The following is a 24,446-nucleotide window of genomic DNA, read 5'->3' as shown; positions in this document are numbered from 1 at the left end:
AAAACATATTTTTATTTCTCACGATGTATGTTATTTTATTGCCAAAACCTATTTTTTGATTCTTAAATGTTTCAAATAAAAATAAAAGTAAGTGAATACCGAGCATACGTGATAACGTATTCGTGAAGTTGCGTTTTCATTGGTTGAAATTATGAGGGGCGGGCGCTAAGCAGGAAGGTGACTGGATCTCGCGGCAACAACACAAAACGCGCCAAATTTCTATGGCGGCGGCACAGTATGAACAGCGGAATATATATATTTACAGTAATATTTTATGTACCCGTGACAGCGCGAATTGTATGAAAATATATGAGGAGATATGACTTTTTTTTTTTTTTTTTTTTTTTTTTTTTTTATCGTTGTTGGTAAGACATTCGTGATATTTATGCGAGCAGCAAGTCTATTAACTCGTTGAAAGTGTGTGAAGACAGGTGACTGGTTGAGTTGTATACAGTGAAGCTGTTCCAACTAGTTAATTAACTAGTTCTCCTGTATTTAGTGACTGATTTGAGTCTTGCAGATTTTTGTCAGCTATGGTTTTACAAAACAGTGGGCGATATAAATCAGACCGAGGTGGTGATCAGGACAACCAGCAGTGAGTATTCATAATGCTGACATATTTCAGCATATAATAGTTATATTTTAATGTTAATTTAGTTAATTAATACCTCTTATGTATCTTGGTTATAAAGGTCTGTATGTTGTACAGTTTGGAAGATCAGACAGTGGTTGGGTTGTTGACAAATTAACATATTTCTTTAACATAAAGATTTTAGGATGAGTCTATATATTTATATGTAACGTTATATTATAGCCAGATAAACGGTTAAAATGTAAAAATTGTCCTAATGTTGTTGTATTAGTATTATTTATATACTGTTTTAAGTTTTATTAATATAGTCAGTTTAGTTTTAATGTGTATATTTCCTGTTTAATTAAATTAATTTATTTTGTTTAGTAATTTTTTATGTGCTATTTATTTTTGTTAGTTTTTCTGATATATCTAAACTGCTTTAACAGTATATCAGTTAGTAATTTTTAGTACTTAAGTTAAAACTAATTTGAGTTTGTTGCCAAAACATTTCAAAATATTATCTAAAAGTTTTTCATGTAATATTTATATTTTATTTATTTATTTTTTTACTTTATTTCAATGAACAAAAATGTTTTTAGTACTTTTAGTTAGGAATAATAATTTGTGTATTGCAAATTGTTTTTAAAATGAATCCATGCAATGTCTTAAAAGTCATAAAAACTGAATGTAAGATGATTATGCAAGAATTAAAGAAGATATTTAGCAGCTTTTACAGTTATCAAAATGGTTGTTGAATCTTGTTGCAGTAAATTTTCTGTTTCTTTTTAGGGATGATGCGTCAGCTTTGTCCGCTGTTAAGCGGCTGGAGCGCAGTCAGTTTACTGATGGAATGGATGAGCGCTTTGGCTTTGAACGGATGAAAGAACCTGGGGAGAAAACAGGATGGCTGATAAACATGCACCCGGTAAGAATGAATGTCAGGCATTCAACACATTAATTCGTTTGGCAGTAAACTCTCTGATTTTTATTCATATTCTTGCCAACTGTCATGAAGGATTTTAAACAAACAATTTTATTTCTTTTCAGACTGAGATTCTGGATGATGACAAGCGGATGATCAGTGCTGTGGACTATTACTTCATACAGGAGGATGGAAACAGATTCAAGGTGTAATATTACAGCAGTTTGCAAATATAAATAGTTATTCCAAGCATAATACTAAAAGTTACTCCATGTTTAAAAACTACAAAAGTTTGGAATCTAGAATTTTTTTTTATATATATATTTTTAAAAAAAAGGTCTCTTAAGCTCACCAAGGCTGCATTTATTTGATTAAAAATACACTGAAAGCAGTAATATTGTGAAATATCATTACAGTCTAAAATAACTGTTTTCTTTTTTAATGTATTTTTAAATGTAGCTTATTCCTGTAATGCAAAGCTAAAGTTTCCATATCATTACTCCAGTCTTCAGTGTCACATAATTCTTCCGAAATCATTCTGATATGCTGATTTGCTGCACAAGAACATTATGTATTATGTATTAATATTTTTGTGAAAACCTTGATGCGTTTTTTTGATTGAACAGGAAAGTTCAAAAGAACAACATTTATTTGAAAGAGAATTCCTTCGTAATGTTATATGTCTTTACCTTGCTTTTTTGTTTTTTTTTATGCATCCTTGCTAAATAAAAGTATTGATTTTTGTTACTTTGTTACTTCCAAACTTTTGAACGGTAGTGTATTTTATCCTGAATCACATTAACAGAGGTCCTGATGTTGTAAGTTTCAGCTTTTTGTGTATGTGTCCCTTCACAGGTTGCTCTTCCCTATAAGCCGTATTTCTACATAGCCACTAAAAAGGTGAGTTTAAAGCTTTTGCACTGAATGAAAACACTTTGAGTTGGATGGATTAAATGATATGTCTTTTTGTGTTTTCTAAAGAACTGTGAAAGAGAGGTTATCTCCTTCCTGTCAAAGAAGTTCCAAGGAAAAGTGGCAAAGCTTGAAACTGTCCCAAAGGAAGACTTAGATCTGGTAAGTAAAGTTCTGTCTTACATGAGGTAAACAAATCTACTGATTCCACTGGATCCACTATCTCATTTCTAATTTATATTTTTGTTTTAACATTTGTTTTATTTTTTTGCATTGAACTAGATTGTTGGACATAATGCAACATTTGGTCCATGTTTGATTTCTGAACCTTTGTAGTAAAAAGTGTGGTTACTACTGCTCTATAATGTCAATCATTTGATTGCTGTGTTTGCCTTTTAAAGCCTAATCACCTGGTGGGCCTGAAAAGGAACTACATCAAACTCTCTTTCAACACGGTGGATGACCTTGTTAAAGTGAAAAGGGAGATCTCACCTGCTATCCGCAAGAACAGAGAGAGAGAGAAGTCCAATGACGCCTATACCAGCATGTTATCCAGGTAGTCACACTTTGGCACTTTTAAAAAAGCAAAAGTACTGAAAGATTTAAAAAAAAAAAAAAAAAAAAACTTTGCTCAAGAATTAATTTGTAACACTTTCTCATTTAATGCATTTGACATTGCTCACTATTGTAAATTGGTCCTGTAAATAGAATAAGGCCAATTTTGTGTGTTACAGTGCTTTGGTTGGTGGAAGCGTAGTGGCGGAGGATGAGGATGGCACTTCGAAGAAAATGACTGAGCAGCTTGACAACATCGTAGACATGCGGGAATATGATGTGCCTTATCATGTCCGCGTTTCTATTGACCTGAAGATTCATGTGGTAAAGAAACCATAGAGCCCCTTAGAGGCTACTTTTTATCAGGTGTGTTTATCAGGTGTGTTTAATACTCAAATGAGATGTTGATTGTCCACTCTGATTTCTGACAGGCTCACTGGTACAATGTGCGGTACAGGGGAAGTGCCTATTCTCCTGAGATTGTGCGCAGAGATGATCTTGTGGAAAGACCTGTAAGAAGTCTCTGGTTATTAAGATTGTGTTGACTATGTCATTCATCTTTATGCACTGAGGATTCTGCATGTTTTGTTGAATCATTGCGGTATTTTTCTCTGTCTGTCTAAGGATCCTGTCGTGTTGGCATTTGATATAGAGACAACTAAACTTCCTCTGAAGTTTCCTGATGCTGAAACAGACCAGATCATGATGATATCATACATGATAGATGGGCAGGTAATGTCTTTTGCGCTCTTACCTTTCTGATAGTCAGTCACTGCATAGCTGTTTTATTCATACTGTGTTTAAATTTTGTTTAGCAGCCTCCTTGATATGTTTAATACTTGACATGGTTTATAATGTACATTTGTGTATTATTTTCTCAGGGTTTCCTTATCACAAACAGAGAAATAGTCTCTGAGGACATTGAGGACTTTGAGTTCACACCAAAACCTGAATACGAGGGCCCCTTCACTGTATTTAATGAACCTGATGAGGTATGAACAGTATATGATGTGCATCGTTTAAGAGACTGTTACTGAGTAACACAATTAAATAATTGGTATTGTCAAATTGTTTAACCCGTTTTCTGTAGTTTGTACTGTGATTGGGCCTTTCCTATTTCTGAGCTTTACTGTCTGCCTGCAGGCCTCTCTCATTCAAAGATGGTTTGAACACATCCATGAGACCAAGCCGAACATTTTTGTCACTTACAACGGAGATTTCTTTGACTGGTGGGACATGATTTGTGTTGGACTATCTTGTGCTACTGTATATGACATAAAAACCTGCTTCTTCCCAATACTGTTTTATGTAATTAAATGGCCTTTACTTGTGTTTACAATTGGTGTTTTCTTCTCATGTATTTATACAAATAGCATGTTCTAATGGTTGATTGTGTCTCTGTGTCCTCAGGCCATTTGTAGAGGCCAGAGCGGCCCAACTTGGCCTGAATATGCATCGGGAAATTGGCTTCCAGAAGGACAATCAGGGTGAATATAAAGCCAGCCAGGCTATTCACATGGACTGCCTCAGGTGAGAGCAGCTGCGCTGTTTTCTTAAAAGAACCTGGAAAAAAAATTACCCACCCTTTAATAATGTTTAGAATATGTATGACTTTATATTAGTAAATATACTGTGTCTCACACTCTCTTTATTTAGGTGGGTAAAGAGAGACAGTTACTTGCCTGTCGGAAGTCATAACCTCAAGGCTGCAGCGAAAGCTAAGTTAGGCTATGACCCTGTAGAGCTGGACCCAGAGGAAATGTGCCGTATGGCTACTGAAGAACCACAGGTGCTTTTCCTTTACCCTTCAGCTCCTAACTTACACTCATTTATACGGATGGCCGTTTGTTTACACCATAAACATTTAATCAACATATTTTATTTCAGAGATTTATGCATTTAGCATTTTTAAAGTGCTGTCAGGCAAAATGTGAATTAATTTTAACACTTAACAGGACAACAGGACCTTTAGCTGTTCTGTTACCATTTTTAATGTATTGTGCAGCCAGAATTAGAGTCTCATTGGTCTAAAATCCTTATTAACATAAATCGATAATGATAATTATCATAATATAATTTTCCTCTATAAAACAATAAGAGTTTGATAAATGTTTAATATAATGTTTATGCACCGAAAGCAGAATGAAACAGCGCTACTCATTTGAACTGCAGCGCTCAAACAGTCAGAATAATTAAATTTCACTACATAAAAATGAGGTTGTTACAATTTTTACAGATGTTACTGTTTTTGATAATGAACATAAATTTACATCTGCATCCTAACTCAAGCTACTACTACTATCAAATGTGCATTTCTGGGAGACAATTTTTTTTTAAATATTAATATTATCAGGCAACAGAAACCTGATCATGATCTGAAACAATATGACTTATTAGAACATGCTGAAACTAATAAGTTAATTTTATTTTGTTAAATAAAAATGACTGAAAAGAATTCAAAAACATGAAGTGTTTGTCATGTTCTGACCATTAAGAGTAGTTTAAAACCTGGTTATTCGTCTGGTTTCTACAACTTTCACTTGCATGCAAAGATCTGCCTTTAAACCTGAAAGAAATAAAGATTTGACATTTATTGTGATAATTAGTGATATTGTGATAATTATTTGACCAAACATTAAATATGTACTCATATGCTATGATTTTTATTTTTTTTTATTTTATTAAATATTAAAAACAGTGCTCACCTTTGCTTTATGTGCTGTATTATTGTTTTTCAGACTCTGGCCACCTATTCAGTGTCTGACGCTGTGGCCACATACTACCTTTACATGAAATATGTTCACCCCTTCATTTTTGCCCTCTGCACTATAATTCCTATGGAACCAGATGAGGTCTGTATTCAATAAATATCTTTTTATTGTTACTACACTGTAATGAATCAAAGCTGTGGATAAAATTTTTAATGTGTTGTTGCTTTATGTGTGTCGACACACAAATGTGTAAACAGGTTTTACGGAAAGGCTCCGGTACGCTGTGCGAGGCCTTGCTGATGGTCCAGGCCTTCCATGTCAACATTGTCTTCCCAAATAAGCAGGAGCAGGTCTTTAACAAACTCACAGATGATGGTCATGTACTGGACTCTGAGACTTATGTTGGCGGCCACGTCGAGGCTCTAGAATCTGGTGTGTTTCGCAGTGATATCCCCTGCCGCTTTAAAATGGTAACTAGTAGTCCAACTTTAACCAAAGCACAGTATTTTGAGTTGTTTTATTTGTGCTTTATCTACATAAATTTTTACAATTAATCTTGTTCTGACAGAATCCAGCGGCGTTTGACTTCTTGCTTCAGAGGGTGGAGCGTACTCTTCGTCATGCGATTGAGGAAGAGGAAAATATTCCCCTTGAGCAGGTCACCAACTTTAATGAGGTCAGTCAGTCATGTGCTTAATGTTTGGTATGATATTCTGTGCCTGTGGACATTCAAGACTTGATGCCTATTTTATGAATTATCATTAGCATTCATACGTTTCCAAGTTTTTCTATAGTCTTGTGAATTTGGCTTCTTTCAGGTGTGTGATGAGATCAAGAAAAAGCTTATCTCTTTGAAGGAAGTGCCCAATAGAATTGAATGTCCTCTTATTTACCATCTGGATGTGGGGGCCATGTACCCCAACATCATCCTCACCAACAGACTACAGGTACAGTACAGTTCCCAACTTAGACTGGCAATAAAGTTATTCATTCATTTGCTGTGTATGAATCAAATAAGGCAATTTGACGTCTTTGTCTTTTTTTCTTTTTTTTTCTTTTTTAGCCCTCTGCCATGGTGGATGAGGCGACCTGTGCAGCCTGTGATTTTAATAAACCTGGTGCAAACTGTCAGCGTAGAATGACTTGGCAGTGGAGAGGAGAGATCAGTGAGTGATTTGAATGTATTTGAGGAAACATTTAATGTATCACTTGTCAAGGGAGATATATATTTTTCATTTTAGGTTGACAAGAATGGCCACAAAGACAAAATATTTTTTATTTTTTTTATATTCATATTTTGATTCATTAATGCATTAAATTCCATTAATGAATCAAATGCATTAAATTGATGACCTTTACAATGTTACAAAAGATTACTATTTCAAATTTTGAAATGTATAATTATCAAAGAAGCAGCACATTAGCATGTTAAAATAATTTTTAACATCATGTGACACTGAAGATTGGAGTAATGATGCTGAAAATGTGCTTTGCATCCCAGCAATAAATTGCATAACATTATAATAACATGAACAGACATTTTAATTTTAATACATTTCATAATTGCTGATCAAAATTAGATACATAGATGTATGTATATACAGTATAATGCTTAAGCTTATGAACATAACTAGCATGAAATATTAATATAGTTTTGCGATCCACTCTTTACCTTTTCTCATAGTGCCGGCCAGTAGGAGTGAGTTTCATCGCATTCAGCAACAGCTGGAGTCTGAGAAGTTTCCTCCTCTCTTTCCTAACGGTCCACCTCGTGCTTTCCACGAGCTCAATCGAGAAGAGCAGGCTCGGCATGAGAAGAAACGGTTGGGAGGTCAGTATCCACCTGTGGAGAGCTAGGTTTTGTTTATTTGTGTGACTGTTGTCATAGACCAAGACAAGCTTTAATTATGCACTTGTGTAAATGAACAGTGAGACACAATAATACATTTGTATTTGTTTTCTTAGACTACTGTAGAAAAGCCTATAAGAAGGTTCACCTGACCAGACTAGAGGAGAGAGTCACTACCATTTGCCAAAGAGAGAACTCCTTTTATGTTGACACGGTTCGAGCCTTTAGAGACCGTCGATATGAATTCAAAGGACTCCACAAGGTACTGCGTTCAGACCTAAATCATGTTTATTTGTTTATTAGTTTATGAATGTTACAGTCTCTCTACTGAGTACATCAAACTCTTCTATTTCAAAAGGATATGTTTTCTTGAATGTAATGTGATAATTTAGTGTGCTCACCTATGCAAGAAGGATTCATTCATATATCTTTTAATGGTTTGTCTGTTCCTATAATCTGTCCAGGTGTGGAAGAAGAAGCTGTCTACAGCGCAGGATAATGGGGATGCAGCGGAGGTGAAGCGCTGCAAGAACATGGAGATTCTCTATGAGTCTCTGCAACTGGCACACAAGTGCATCCTCAACTCCTTCTACGGATACGTCATGAGAAAAGGGTATCGAAACATCACTTTTTAAGGCACTTTTATTGCCCAGTCCAAGAACAGATATATCTGAATATGTCTTCAGTAGTTGCTGAGATTGCTGTTTGTTTCTTATGTGTTGCTTTACACGATCTATTATATTGTATTTCACAGAGCACGCTGGTACTCGATGGAGATGGCAGGGATTGTCTGTTTCACCGGTGCCAACATTATCACACAGGCCAGAGAACTCATTGAGCAGATCGGGTCAGACTCTTTGAACACTGTCAGAGTTGCGGTTATGTGATTAATTTATTGTAATCGGTTGATTTAATTGAATTTATCCTATTCTTCTTTAGGAGGCCTCTGGAGTTGGACACTGATGGTATCTGGTGTGTTCTTCCAAACACTTTTCCTGAGAACTTTGTCATAAAATCCACCAATGAGAAAAAGCCAAAGGTGACAATCAGTTATCCAGGAGCCATGCTGAATATCATGGTCAAGGTAATTTATCTTGCTCCTCTTTTGACCAGTAAACCACATTACTGGCAGGTTAATTATATACTGAAAAGGAAGAGATCTTCAAAAAGATGGTTAAAGTGGAACATCTAATGATAAAGATCCCCTTTTTATCATTTTTGTCACTTCTGTTTGTAGGAGGGCTTTACAAATCATCAGTATCAAGAGCTGGTGGACCCAGCATCTTTAACATATGAGACCAGAGCTGAAAACAGCATCTTTTTTGAAGTTGATGGGCCGTACTTGGCTATGATCCTGCCTGCCTCCAAAGAAGAAGGAAAAAAGCTAAAGAAGAGGTGAGAGAACCACATCAAATCTGCCTTAAAACCTCCTTTTCGTTATCACACCTTTACAAGGACTAAAAACACTTTGTGTGTGGACATCGTCATATTATGTGGACATATCTGATCCGTAACTGTAGTCACTAATAGAGCTAAACTACTGTTGCTTTGGAAGAAGCATCAGCTAAGGGACAAATTAGTTTATTCATTTATGAAACAATCTATTTTAATCAGAGTTTTTGGTTGTTGCCTATAGAGGTACTTTGTTTATATGCTCAGTTTCTTATCTTTTCTCAGGTATGCCGTGTTTAACGAAGACGGGTCACTGGCTGAGCTGAAGGGGTTTGAGGTGAAAAGGAGAGGAGAACTTCAACTCATTAAGATCTTCCAGTCATCTGTGTTTGAGGCCTTCCTGAAAGGCACGACTCTAGAAGAGGTTTACGCCTCTGTGGCTAAAGTGGCTGATTACTGGCTTGATGTGCTCTACAGCAAGGTATAGGCAGATGTTACAAAATCTTGTATGAGTTTAAGTGGAATCATAATGGGGAAGATCACTCATGTTGTATTTTATTATAATAATTACACCTGTGTTAAGTATTTTAACAAAGCAAAGCTGCATGGGAGTGTTACTGAGAGTGATGTTCTTGTTTTTTGTGTTCAAGGCTGCTAACATGCCGGATGCCGAGTTGTTTGAGCTGATTTCAGAAAACCGCTCCATGTCCCGTAAACTGGAAGATTATGGAGAACAGAAGTCCACCTCCATCAGCACGGCCAAGCGTCTTGCTGAGTTTCTTGGCGATCAGATGGTGAAGGACGCTGGCCTCAGCTGTCGCTATGTTATCTCCCGCAAACCGGAGGGCTCACCTGTCACTGAAAGGTGAGAACACAGGAATGCACCTGGCTGGAAAACATTTATTTTTCTGCTAACTCATTTCTTGAAGTCTCATTCAGAACATTGTTTCCTTTTCCCCCCTTTCTATTCATTAAAGAATCCTAAAAATAATATTTTATTTATTTATTTTTTTAATTGTAACATAATTTCACAGAATTACTGTATTTGTTATGCACATAAATATGTAAATATAAGTTATTTTTATGTAATTTCTAATATATAGTTCTATTAATTATTTATTCTTCCTCACACAGGGCGATCCCTCTGGCCATTTTTCAGGCTGAAGAGAGTGTTAAAAAGCATTTTCTACGCAAGTGGCTGAAGATGCCCAGTCTCCATGACCTTGATATTAGATCTGTGAGTTTCTTTTATTTAAGTTTACTATGAAGCATCTTCAACCATATAATCATAATTCCAGGACTGTTTAAATTTAGGACTGTTGTACTCTTGTTATTATGTTTCAAATTTTTCCATATCTGGTTTGTTCTTTTCCCCATGTGAGATTCTGGACTGGGGTTACTACATTGAGCGGTTGGGCAGTGCCATACAGAAGATCATCACTATCCCTGCAGCTCTACAACAGGTAAATAAACCTGCATGTTCATTTAAACCCCTGTGAGTCCTTGTCTAACCAGCTGAATCTAGCAATAAATCCAATCTCCTCCATTTTAGTCCTAACCAGAACCAAAACATGACACATTTTGTTGGTTTCTATTTCTGTCCTGTTGCTCCGCCCACTGTGAAGTCTCATTGGTGCAGAATTCCACTCTACATAACAGTATATGAACCATGCAGTGTTCTGATTGGCTGATTTTAAGTGGGGAGAGAAAAATGCGGTCTATTATGTTTAACTGTATTTTAATTATTTTTTAGTGTTTTTAACAGTTACTGTTTCTGTTTAGGTGAAAAACCCAGTACCCCGTGTTCGCCATCCAGACTGGCTGCATAAGAAGCTTCTGGAAAAGAATGACATCTACAAGCAGAAGAAGATCAGTGAGCTCTTTACCAGTGAGGGAAAGAGACAGGTAAGTCTACTGTCAAGCACACCTTTCACACAACTTGCTGCCTGTCTGTCTGCTTCTATATGCACACTTTTTCTTCTGTCTCTTTCAGGTGGCTCAGAAAACTCTAGCAGCAGGTGAGACTCCTGATATGGAGGACTTTGGTGCTCCTCAGCGCCCTGTGCAGCCAGCCATACTCATCAGCACGAAGAGGAAGAGGATATCTCAAGGAGAGGATAGCCAGGCCGAGTCACAAGAGCAAGAGCTCACACAGTCTTGGAGAGAAATCCTGGGGCCACCACCAGCTATGGGCGCCACCCGGGTAATTCAGACAGCATAACTGATCTGATGTTATGTTTTGTTATAGTATTTCTGTAATGTTAGTCGAAAGAAAGGCTCCATAACAAATTCATTTGTATCTGTGTGTATAGGAGGAAATTCTTGTCTGGTTGCGCTACCATAAGAAAAAATGGGAGCTGCAGCTTCGTCAGAGAAAGGAACGACGAAAACGACGCCGTTTGATTGATGGCGAATCTCAGCCGACCGGAGGCGGTGTAATCCGAGATGGACCGACGACAGGACTAGGCAGCTTCCTGCGGAGAACCGCCCGCAGTATTCTAGACATGCCCTGGCAAATTGTACAGGTATGTCACACTAGCAGTTTAGATCTAACATACAGTACGCTACTGTTCAAGTGTTCACAGAATATCCAATTATTTGTAGTTGCATATATTAAAAATATTATAAAAACAGTAATACTGTGACACATTACAGTTTAAAAGAACTGATCTCTTTTTGAATAGATTTTAAATTGTAATGTCAGGTTTTTTTGCTGCTTAATATGTTTGTGGAGACCATTTCAGGATTTTTTTTTCTGATGAATAGAAAAGTGCAAAAGAACAGCATTTATGTGAAATAAAAATTACTGACTTTTGAATGGTAGTGTCTCTGAACTGTAAAACATGACAGCAGTTATCAAAATGCATGATTTGTTTTTGTTTTTTTTTTAATCCATTTCCTCCAGATTGCAGAGACCAGCCACCCAGGTCTTTATAAGCTGTGGGCGGTCATTGGCAGTGACCTGCACTGCATGAAACTCAACATCTCACGAGTGTTTTATGTCAATCAGAAGGTGCCCAAGCAAGAAGAGGCAGCTAATTGCAAAAAGGTCTGCGTATAACCTTTTCTCCACCAATTCTGTGCTTGATCTATGTGATGAGCGTTCTTGGCTACAAGTTAGTTTTGTGCTAGCCCATTCAGCTGGTTAAAGATTTAAGCCTATATGTATGGAAAAATGTATCATTGTCCTGTTTGTAGATTAGCTTAAAGTGTCCTTTTACACAAACATTCCAATGTAGAAATCTGTCTAGCAACAATATTCATTTACATTCATTAAGAATAATAATTAATTACATTACTGCTGTTGTTTTTAATTATAAAAAATAAATTGGGTATGTTATTTTTAGATCATTTAAAATATTGCTGTTTTTACTTATATTTATTAATTATTAATAAAATTAGTCATAATATAACTATTCTAATATAAATCCTATTTATATTACATATATTGTATTATATTAAATTGTATGCTGTTATTATTATTGCTAGAAATATGTGACCCTGGACCACAAAACCAGTCATGAGGGTCATTTTTTTTAAAGATTTCGTCTGATAGCTAAAAAGCTTTACACTGATGTATGATTTGTTAAGATAGGACAATATTTGGCCGAGATACAACTATTTGAAAATCTGGAATCTGATTGTGCAAAAAATCTAAATATTGAGAAAATTGCCTTTAAAGTTGTTCAAATTAAGTTCTTAGCAATGCATATTATTAATCAAAAATTAGGTTTTGATGTATTCATGGTAGGAAATTTACAAATTATCTTCACAGAACATGATCTTAAAATTCTAATGATTTTAGGCATAAAAGAAAAAAATATAATTTTGACCCATACAATGTATTGTTGACTACAAATATATAATTTTGATCAGAATTAGGTATTGAGTTTTATTTGGCTTTGAGACAAATTTCATTTGATCCGTTTAAATGACAGGTGAACCGCATACTTCCACGCTCTGGTGTGGTGTATTACCTGTACCAGTATGCTGTTCCTGAGGACATGTACCAGGAACACATCAATGAGATCAATGCTGACCTCTCAGCTCCTGATATTGAGGGTGTCTATGAGACACAGGTAAGGGCCTTTTGCAAAATATGAGATCTTGCCTTCTAATAACAGTTGTGATGTAGAAACTTGTCTTTATTTTAATAGTAAGCCTGGAATATTCTACATGCAGTATTCCAGAGCGGGTTTCTGCTTTGTGGTGCATTGACCTTATTTTGCAGTATTAAGAGAGGTCATTTCACTGTGTCTGTCTCTTGCCCTTTCCATGTGACCTGTAGGTTCCGCTGCTTTTCCGGGCTCTGGTCCAGCTGGGCTGCATGTGTATGGTCAATAAACAGGTGGTCAGAGACCTGGCTGGCAGAGAGGCTGATACCTTCGACCTGGATCACCTAGAGATGAGATCACTGGCCCAGTTCAGCTACCTTGAGCCAGGTGACATAATCACTTTATAGTTTTGTTTGTAATTGATTACAACATTTGTACATACACTGTAACAGCATTTGCGCATATGTAAACTGGCTGATGTGCTTCAAGGTGTTTGAGTTAAACATAATGTGTTTTATGTGTTGCAGGCAGTGTAAGGCACATCTACCTGTACCATCACAGCCAGGGCCATAAGGCTCTGTTTGGCCTCTTCATACCATCCCAACGCAAAGCCAGCATCTTTGTACTTGACACGGTAAGCTCTACAGTTTAGCTTGAAACGTGTGAACTCAAAACTCAATAATAATGAATAGGAACCTAACTAAAATTAATAAAACATGACCTCAAGAGTAATAAAATGTCAGTGAACAGGGAATAACAAGGGTCAAATTCCTTTGCCTCATAGCCAGAATGTGGCAATGCTGTATGTGATTGCCAAATAAAATGTGATTTTTACTATGAATAAGGGAAGTGCTGTATGATATCCACAATGCGCAAAACCCAGACGGAATTGCGGAATCCAGTTTTAAAAAAGGAATTGACTGTATATCGTGGAATGTCACGGAATTTGCCAATTTTTTAAAAAATAAAGCAAAAGTAGCTCAGTACATTTAAATCAAAACGTGATATCGACTAGTGTCTGAATATTATGCTGAAAAATACTGTTTAAATAAGAATCCTGCATTTTCTTCCTTTTATTTTAATTAATCTTGCACTACTATGAGAAATACATAGTGCAAAGATGATGCACTTTACGCTGCTGAAATTTGCACTGAATGTAGGTACGCAGTAATCAGATGCCGAACCTGAGTTCGTTGTATGGAGCAGAGCGCACAGCACTGCTGGAGAAGACCACAGAGGACCTTCTGCCACCTGAGAAACATCTGTTTGAAGTACGTGCTGAAAATGACGTCAAAGCCATCTACCGTGCACTGCAGCGCATTCTCCTCAACTACAAGGTACGGTCTCAATGTGTTATTAAAAGCACAGTAAACCGACAACGCAGTCAAGCAGATGAATAACAACTGTATTCCTGAACGTGTGCAGGAGGAGCGTCGCGGTCCGACCCTGATCGCCGTTCAGTCTAACTGGGAACTACGCCGTCTGGCGGCTGGCATGACTGTACTGGAGGAGTTCCCGGTGGTCCCGGTTCACGTTATTGATGAGATAAGTTACAATGTACTGGACTGGCAACGGCACGGAGCTCGCCGCATGATAAAACACTACCTAAACCTGGACAGCTGCCTCTCGCAGGCTTTTGATATGGCCAGGTACATCATACACTTGTCATAAAACTATTTATTTCAAATCACTAAAGAACATATGATTTTTTTTAATGTAATGATCCCTTTAAACCCTAAAGAAATCCGCATGCTAGGAGAAGCTGACTTCAGAATCGTGTACTGTAAACTTCTTTCTCTCTGCAGGTATTATCACCTGCCTGTGGGAAATCTGCCTCAAGACATTTCTATATTTGGATCGGATCTATTTCTTGCACGTCATCTGAGAAAGCACAACCACTTGTTGTGGCTGTCACCTACGGCACGTCCAGACCTTGGGGGGAAAGAGGCTGACGACAGCAGACTGGTGATGGAGAGTGATGAGAGAGGCTCCATGGAGATCAATAGCCATGGATGCTACTCCACAGGTAAGCAGAATCAGTCCAGTGCACAGAGACACAGGATCAGGCAAGTAGACCAGAAGAGATATTAAAGACACAGCAAGAATATCTTGTTTGTAGCAGATGATGGCAGAGTAGCCTATTCATGCACTGGTTGTTCTTATTGTTCTATTTTTGATTTGTGAAATAATATTAGCAATATTATCATTAGACTACAACAATAACAGTATGCATTAGAAATAGTTTATTAATAATAATTATCACTACTAGTGTATTTCAGAGTCATTGAAATACTAGTATAGTTTTTATTAGTAGTTTGAATTGGTTTTAAATTTCATATTCTGTTTTCAATTTAATTTTAGTTAAAATATTTCATTTTTTTATTATTAGTTTTTGTTTGTTATTTTAGTATTTAATTTAAAATAATTGAAAATAAGAAATGTTTCCTTGTAGCTGGCTGAAACAATATAGGTTTAATTTATTTTTAGTAATAATTTCGGTTATTTTATGTAAACTAACAAAAAAGGGCCCTATGAAAGTCAGGTTTTAGTTTTTCATAACAAATTTTATTTTTATTTGTTTCCAAATTTATTTTTTCTTTAATTTTTCCGGATTTAGTTTTTTCTGTTTTCTAAACTTTAATGGTTAACTAAAAAAAATCACTCAATAAGCATGTCTGATTAATTAAAATCATGAAACTTACACAAAGTAACAGCAATTTATTAAAAGTTAGGTAAATATTCCTTAAATTATGTTTTAATTACAATTTAATAACCATCATTAGGAATACATTAAGTAATATATTTCTGTCACAATTTTTTTTTTTTTTTTTTTTTTTTTTGATGGATTGCTGTGAAGACCTGTTTCTGTTTGTATTTGATTTATTTATTTTTTCCCAAAAGAAAAGGTAAAGTGCTTATCAAATGATTTTTATGACTGGACTCCACGATTCTGTCCAGGTTTTCTGCATCACTTAAATCAGAGGGCACTTTAATGGTTTTAGTCAACCATGTAATAATCACTGATGTTTTTATGCTGTTATGATTATGCAAATTTGTGTGGTATAAGCAGGCACAGATGTATTAAGTTATTTAGAAGAATAAGTAAGGGCTTCTTAAAAAATTTGATTAATTCTCTAAACAGTACTTTTAAATAAACTACTTTATTCATGCATATCGTTGACCAAACAAATTTGGTCAAAATGAGAATATCAGTAAAAAATGTTTTTGCTTTTAAAAAATAAAGTACTTTGGCTTTTTTCCAGTTTGTGTGGAGTTGGATATTCAGAGTTTGGCAGTAAACACCATTCTACAGTCCCAGCATGTTAACGACATGGAAGGCGGAGCCAGCATAGGGGTCAGCTTTGATGTCATTCAGCATGCATCTCTGGAGGAAATGATGTCAGGGAATCAGGCGGCAAACGCAGTGGCCAGCTATGATGAGACAGCACTCTGCTCCAACACCTTCAGGTATGCATGTAAAATTGACTAAAGCCAGCAAACTGTCCTGTTTGTGTTTTTGTTTTTTGTTTTTCAAAAGACTCTGCGTACAGAAGGGTTCTCACTGTTTTCTGTCATCATACAGGATTCTGAAGAGTATGGTTGTCGGTTGGGTTCGAGAGATCACACAGTATCATAACGTCTATGCTGATAACCAGGTGATGCATTTTTACCGGTGGTTGCGATCACCCAGTTCTCTGCTGTACGACCCGGCCCTGCACCGCACCCTCCTCAACATGATGAAAAAGATCTTCCTGCAGTGAGTACAGCTCACAGACAAGTTTCCTTATTTCAACATGATTTTTGGGGGGGTTAAAGTTTGTCTGTTAGTTTATCTGTAATTTCAAATTTACTTTAAAACTTTAAAGTAATAGTTCAGCCAAAAATTTAAATTTGCTAAAGATTTACTCACCCTCAGGCAAAGATGATCCTCTGCAGTAAGTGGGTGCTGTCAGAATGAGAATTCGAACAGCTAATAAAAACAACACAATAAACCACAAGAAATCCACATGATTCCAGTCCATCCATTTTAACATCTTGCAGTGCGAAAAGCTATGTTCACAATAAACAGATCAGTCATTAGGGTGTTTTAACTTCAAGCCATTGCTGAAATATGAGTCCATTATCCATAATAATACTTTTCTGTGCTATATGCACAGATCAAGCACCATTTACAAAAGTGAAAAGTCTAAAATATGTTGGTGGATTTTGATGAGATGACGAAAGAAAATTGACACTTACCAGTGAAAGAAACATTATGGATAAAGGACACATATTTTGGCCTTAATGATGGCATTTGATGACTGGAGTCATGTGGATTACACATGGTTTATTGTGATGTTATCATCAGCTGTTTGGACTCTCAACGGCACCCATTCACTGCAGATGATCAATTGGTGAGCAAGTGATGTAAAATGCTAATTTTTTTCCAAATCTGTTCTGATGATGAAACAAACTTATCTTGGTTGGCCTGGGGGTGAGTACATTTTGAGCAAATTTTCATTTTTGGTTGAATTATTACTTCAAATATTGCATTATGTACATTTTATATGTATGCATACATTATACATTAATTATACATCAATTAAACCCATGACTTTGGTGTTGATAGAAGCATGCACTACTGTTTGAGCCACAGAATGAGTACTTGTATTGTTCACACTTATTTTAAACACGTCAGACTTGTGGCAGAGTTTAAACGGCTGGGATCATCTGTGATCTATGGGAACTTCAACCGTCTCATTCTTTGCACCAAGAAACGGCGCATTGATGATGCCATTGCATACGTGGAGTACATCACTAACAGGTTTTAAACCTTTTTGAATATTTATTTATTTATTTATTTTTAATTTCTGGTCTAGACTCTTAACCTAGTTTCTTATGCAGTGTGAAAGTCTGAAGTTCAGGCTTGGTATTAGATTATTTCATTTAATTTTCTATTCACTGTTTGTCTTTCTGTCTTTTGTCTCTGCTTTAGTATTCATTCAAAGGAGATCTTCCACTCTCTGTCCATCACATTCTCACGCTGTTGGGAGTTTCTGCTGTGGATGGATCCAGCTAACTGTGGAGGAGTAAAGGGAAAGCTGCCCTCTAGCCTTCTGTATGGAGAGGTAAACCACTTGTTCGTCTTTACAATTTGAGAATTTTTCTGTGTAAAAAGATTCAGTTGTTGCCATTTGTACTATTTACATTTGTTTGGTTTTCGTCCATTCTAGCATGCCAATGAAAAGAAGAAAAATAAGGATGGAGAAGAGGAGGATGGAAGTGAGGATGAGGATGAAGATGAAGTAAACCAAGGGGAGGATGAAGAACAGGATGGCGAAGATGATGTGGAAGACCTGATTGAAAGTAACTGGAATATCATGCAGTACCTTCCTCAGACGGCATCCTGTCAGAAATACTTTCTCATGATCATCTCAGGTAACATTACAGATTTTGACATATAAAAATTCCTCTCACTGTTGGTTTTTGTTCAGCCTTACAATAAAAATGGGACTGGTGAGTGCTTTTTTTTTTTTTGTTCTATGCAGGCCAATTTAGGATTGCACAAATAATCGTAATAAAACCAACATTGCAGCATGGCTTTGTGTGACTGTCGATTGGCAATGGTTTAATTAATTTATTATATGCACTGCGTGTTTTAGAGTGAAGTGCAGAATTGTATTTGGAAATGCAACATGGATCAACCATCTTCCCAAACATGAAATGAGAAACTTTTATCATGCTTTAAGAGAGGCTCTCTGCAGTTTTCCGTCAAAATAAAAGTTTGATGGTTTAACATTTTTGAAAATGCCATTCAAAAGTTGTGGATCTTGTGGGAGTAATGAATTTTCAGCATCATTACTCCAGTCTTCAATATCACATGATCCTTCAGAAATCATTCTAATCATTCTTTTTTGGGGGGGGAACCTGTGGGGTCAGCGGAATTTTTTTTTTTTTTTTTTTGAATATTTGGGGTCAGCGGATTTTTTTTTTTTTTTTTTTTTTTTTAAGAAAATAACTTACTTAACTAACGTTTTTTTCAGCAAAGATATGTTAAATATGTTAAAGTGACAGTAAAGACTTAAAAAGTCTAGAAAAGATTTCTTCTTATAATGATGTTGGAAAATTCAGCTTTGCATCACAGGAATAAATTATATTTTAAATTATATGAAAATAGAAAACCATTATTTTAAATTGCAGTAATATTTCATAATATGAGTTTTTTCTGTATTTTGGATCAAATAAATGCAGCCTTAATAAGCAGAAGAGACTTCTTTTAAAAACATTAAAAATCTTACTGATCTCAAACTTTTAAACAGCAGTGTTCAATATAACTGCAAAAATACAATAAAATTACTTTTCTTTTTTTCTTAAATTAATAGTAATGTTTATTATTTTTGTTTTTATTTAGTAATTTTATGTTATATATTATTGATAAATAACATTTTGGCCAAATTGTCCAGCCCTACAAGAACCTGGATTTTCTTTTTGCATATTTTAAATCGGTCACAATTTCTATCAATAAAATGCACAATTATATTTTTTTTAATTCAGCCCTAAGTCAGTTTTATTTTAAGTTCTCATTTCATTATAATTGGTTGGTTGTTTGCAGCCTACATTGCAGCTGTATATCACAGCATGAGACAAGAGCTTCGGCGAAACGCCCCCTGGTGCTACTCCCATTAAGAGACGAGGAGCAACCCAAGCATCCCAGCAGCCAACTGGGGACGTCAGTGCACTTCCCGGTAAGACACAAAGTGATTCATCTTTGTTGCAGAATATTGAGTGCTTTTGTAATGGGTTATTTATGACTGTAGTAAAATGATGACAAGTTTTGCCAGAAAAAAATGTATGTTTGTTTGTTGTAGGTCTGATTACATTCTCCCAGGAGTATGTGTCAAGTGAACTCACACAGAACTTCTTCACCATCACTCAGAAGATTCAAAAGAAGGTGTCAAGCACTCGTAGTGTTACACTCCCATCTGAGATGTTTCCTGTTCTTCCTGGTTCTCACTTGCCCCTCAACAACCCAGCTCTGGAGTTTATTAAATACGTCTGCCAGGTATCATTATGCATCATGGTTTTCACAAAAATATTAAGCAGCAAGCATTTTCAATAGTGATAATAATGTTTCTTGAGCATCAAATCAGGATAATATGACACTGAAGACTGGAGTAATGATGCTGAAAAATTCAGCTTTGCATCGCAGGAATAAATTGCGCTTTAATTTTTATTCAAATAGAAAACTGTAATACTACAAAACATTTTACAATAAAATTGTAAAATGTTTGACAGTATTACTGTAATGTTGTTCCTGTTTGTAAAATCCCATCAGGTGCTCTCTCTGGACGCCAACATTGTCAATCAGGTGAACAAACTCAAGCGATCTTTTGCGATTGGTGGACGTTGGAGAATTTTCGGAGGACGCCCAGTTCCATGACCCCTGCAAGTCCTACGTCCTCCCAGAGGTCATCTGCCACCACTGTAACTTCTGTCGTGACCTTGACCTCTGCAAAGACCCTGCAGTTTCCCAGGTGACAACAGAACTCGTTACATTTTATCTGTTACTTGAACGTGCGGTTAATGATTTGCTACACGTTCATATATACATTTGCTTAATGGATTCCAGAGGTTAAGCTGCTACTACTCAGTTTTCCCACGTTCAGACCTTTGTTATGTGATCAAGCTAGCCCAAAAAAGGCTGTAATATTCTCACCTCGTTTTTTTTATTCCCCTTTCCCTATATAGGATGGTTCAGTTCTTCCTCAGTGGTTCTGCTCTAACTGTCAGGCCCAGTATGACACAGAGTCCATAGAAATGGCTCTGGTGGAGGCACTCCAGAAGAAGCTCATGAGTTACACACTACAAGACCTGGTGAGGGCCACAAATGGAATCATTTACCATGTTTCTGATGCTTTTTAGAGGCTTTGCGAAAGTAAAAGTGTTAAATGTCCCAGTGTAATGTATACGCACATCCATTGATGTTCACTTATGTAACGTTATGTGACGTTCACTTATGTTCACTTATGCACTTTATCCCATCATAGGAATGTGCCAAATGCAAAGGAGTGAAGGAAGCAAACATGCCGCTGTACTGTAGCTGTGCTGGAGATTTCAACCTCAGCTTCACCACAAAGGTATTTAGAACAGATTTGGAGAAATTCAGCATTACATCAGTTGCTCACCAGTGGAGCATTTGCAGTGAATGGGTGCTGTCAGAATGAGAGTCCAAACAGCTGATAAACACATCACAATAATCCACAAATAATCCACACCACTGCAGTCCTTCAATTAACATCTTGTGAAATGAAAAGCTGCATGTTTGTAAGAAACAAACAAAAATTAGAGTATTAATAATATTGCTTTTCTCCAGTGAAAAAGTCATCTCAACTAAATTAGGAAAGAAATGTGAACAGATTAAGCATGGTTTACAAGTGAAATCAGTTTTAAACAAATATTCTTAATAAAAAGACTTCGCTGGAGTAAGCATTTTTTATGGATTATGGATTTTACTTGTGGATTATTGTGGATTTTATGATTTTTTTTTAAATATTTTTTGCTGTTTGGACTAATTATCGACTCATCCATTCACTGCTGAGCATCCATTGGTGAACATAAGATAAGAGACTTCTTTCAAAAATATTTTTAAAAATCTTACAGACACCAAACTTTTGAATACTAATGCTAATGTACACTAACAGTCAAACAGCAAAAACAGTAAAATTTTGTGAAATTTGTACTATTTATAATAACTGTTTTCTGTTTGAATGTATATTAGGGTTGTGCCGATAGACGATACTATCGTCTATCGACGATAGTCAGCCATATGGACGATAGCTAATAAAAATGACGATAATACGGCTTATTTTCTAGTTTTGTTTTTTTTTTTTTTTTTATTATTATTAGGCAATTATTATTATCAAAGTACAATTCATTGGCCCTTAGTTTCACACTGTCATTGTCGCGTAACCTTCACCCACCAGACACCAGAGGAATATATTAAAAAAAAATCATACATAAATTTATCAGTGTTAGGCTAATATACAAAATTATGTAATAATATATAATTTTTGTTATTGTATAGTTGTGTTATTTTTGTTGTTGTTTACACTTTATGCAACTAAAACAAAACGAAAATAATGCAGTTTTGCCGGGTTTTTTTTTTAACATGGTTAAAATAACAGCTGTACAGTGTCTCTTGACATAATTTGTGAAAGAAGGAAATTTAGTTTTAAAGTCGCTTGTAATACGTTTTTTTCAAAGAGGAGTGATTCTCTTTTAAAAATCGTCATATGCATTCCTTGCAAGCCGCAAATGTATGATGCGTATTCAGAATAAATGCACAATAATCAGTCGGCTATGAAAATGAAAAGAAGGTTTATTTCAAACTCTAACTTGTTTAACATATTTAACATAAAAGAGTGTTTATCTTGTCGCTAATAGCCAAACACGTTTCAATAAACAAAAAGCAAAAACAAAAAAAAAAACAAACAAAAAAAAAATATTAAATAACCAAGAACTAATAATGCAATCTTAGTTACATTGCTTACAGATTTAAAACAATATGACTGTTTACGATGCAAGAGTAATGCTTCCGTCTACAGTTTTTTTGCCAAAAAAAACAAGCTGGTTAACTTTTTCTGGTTTGAGTAGGCTGCGAAGTGGAGTGATTATGTTGCCGGCTGCGCTAAACACGCGCTCTGAAGGGGTGCTAGTTGCGGTAACACACAGGTATTTTTTTTGCCAGGTTTGCCATTAAAGGAAAAGCTCCGATGATTGATGGCTGACTTTGTGCCTTCTCTTGGCGCTAGTTTAGCAACCTCAGCAGGGTGGTGGCCACGCAAATGTACATACATGTTTTGTGGTTTGTGTTCTTTTACCGGCACAACCTTCGAGCAAAGTCTGCAAACTGCCTGCGTGACACCAGCGGGCTCACCTTTTTCATCTGGTGTAAACCCGAGATATTGCCAAATAGGCGATGTGGCATTTTTCTTTCCCACCAACTCCATCCTCCTTGTCAGAATGATAGACGGTCCTCATTTCCCATGTGTCATTCCGCGTGATAATTAATAATTACGTTAATATTTAAATAAAAGTGTAAATTAAAAAAAAAAGTAGACTAATAAGTAAATAAATGATCTTATAAATAAGCAAACAAATACATAAATAATCAAAAAATTGCCCCTCCCCCCGATACTATCGTGTATCGGCGATCTTACAGGCTGACGATAGGACGATATGACAATGGGCATTATCGCGCAACCCTAATGTATATTTTCAAATGTAATTTATTCCTGTGATTAAAGCTAAATTTTAAGCATCATTACTCCATTATTTTTTTTATTATTAATATTTGAAACAGTTGAGTACTTTTTTTTTTTTTTTTTTTTTTTTTTTTTTTTTTTCAGGATTCTTTGAATAGAAAGATCCAAAGATCAGCATTTATCTGAAATAAAAAGCTTTTGTAACATTATACCATTCACACTATACCATTCAAAAGCTTGGAGTTGTTTTTTTTTTTTTTTTTTTTTTTTTTGGAAGAAATTTTAGAAATTAATACTTTTATTTAATAAGGATCCCTTAATTAAAACCTGAAAAAAATTATATTCAGCTGTTTTCAACATCATAAATGTTTTTTGAGCGGCAAATAATAATATTAACATGATTTCTGAAGGCTTATGTGATCATGCTAAAAATTCAGCTTTAAAATCACAGGAATAAATTACATTGTAAGATGTATTCAAATAGAAAACAGTTATTTTAAATAGTAAAAATATTTCAAAATTTTACTGCTATTGCTGTACTTTGGATCAAATAAATGCAGGCTTGGTAGGTGGAAGGGACTTCTTTAAAAAAAATAAAATAAAAAAAATAACTTTTAAATCTTACTGTTCAAAAACTTTTGACTGGTAGTGTATGTTTTAAAGCTAATGAATCACCTATAAATGTTTGTTTGGTCTTGTAATGTCTCATATTTCCACTTGTTTGCGTGTTTACAGAGCTTCACTGAGCAGGTGGAAGTGTTCCGGAACATTGCCGCCCACTATAACATGAACTTCCTGCTGGAGACCATTGACTGGGTGCTTAGTATGAATGCGTAGATGCTTTTTCACCTGATATGCTCCATCATTTGTGCCATTTGTACAGATCTGAATTCATTTGAAATGTGTGTACATTATAACAATGGAAATGTTTTGGTAATGGAACTTTTTATTTGTGTGTTAATAAATATTTTTGTATATGAATTAATCACTTTTGCAATGTTGTTCAATCATTCCTTCCTAAGTAATTGAATGCAAATAATGTTTTGGTCATCTAATCTTTGCTAATCTAATCCGCAGTGATATTTGCAGATGAGCGCTATGACTCTTGTTCATATTGGGATGCAGCTACTATGTCTCTTTGGTAATGGTGCATTTGGATATTGCTGCTTTTTGACATTTATGAATTTAATTCTGTAAAGAATATGGCTTTTATAGTTTTTGTAACCACATAG

The 24,446-nt window shown here is 35.6% G+C and overlaps 1 protein-coding gene across 1 annotated transcript; it reads left to right on the top strand.

The window, feature by feature from the left end:
* Positions 1-187: 187 nt before the first annotated feature.
* On the top strand, positions 188-24,165 carry pole (polymerase (DNA directed), epsilon). Its single transcript, XM_051111177.1, is given in 51 exon segments — positions 188-595; positions 1,364-1,499; positions 1,622-1,702; positions 2,352-2,396; positions 2,478-2,570; positions 2,810-2,964; positions 3,143-3,287; positions 3,395-3,475; positions 3,588-3,695; positions 3,845-3,955; positions 4,107-4,192; positions 4,374-4,493; positions 4,620-4,752; positions 5,702-5,815; positions 5,932-6,144; positions 6,243-6,350; positions 6,493-6,621; positions 6,738-6,840; positions 7,359-7,505; positions 7,640-7,785; positions 7,988-8,136; positions 8,278-8,370; positions 8,463-8,607; positions 8,761-8,918; positions 9,201-9,396; positions 9,566-9,780; positions 10,050-10,152; positions 10,298-10,378; positions 10,698-10,820; positions 10,909-11,118; positions 11,228-11,440; positions 11,821-11,964; positions 12,854-12,994; positions 13,204-13,357; positions 13,498-13,604; positions 14,131-14,307; positions 14,396-14,619; positions 14,776-14,996; positions 16,234-16,438; positions 16,554-16,727; positions 17,649-17,774; positions 17,946-18,078; positions 18,184-18,388; positions 19,563-19,615; positions 19,617-19,695; positions 19,819-20,012; positions 20,286-20,332; positions 20,334-20,484; positions 20,699-20,824; positions 20,998-21,087; positions 23,950-24,165. Coding segments are annotated over 51 exon segments (6,855 nt in total). The 5' UTR covers positions 188-533; the 3' UTR covers positions 24,052-24,165.
* The last annotated feature ends 281 nt before the right edge of the window (positions 24,166-24,446 follow it).

Source organism: Labeo rohita, chromosome 5 (assembly GCF_022985175.1).
Source record: "Labeo rohita strain BAU-BD-2019 chromosome 5, IGBB_LRoh.1.0, whole genome shotgun sequence".
Lineage (NCBI taxonomy): Eukaryota > Metazoa > Chordata > Actinopteri > Cypriniformes > Cyprinidae > Labeo > Labeo rohita.
The sequence above is the reverse complement of the archived record's forward strand: the minus strand, read 5'-3'. Positions and strand labels throughout refer to the sequence as shown.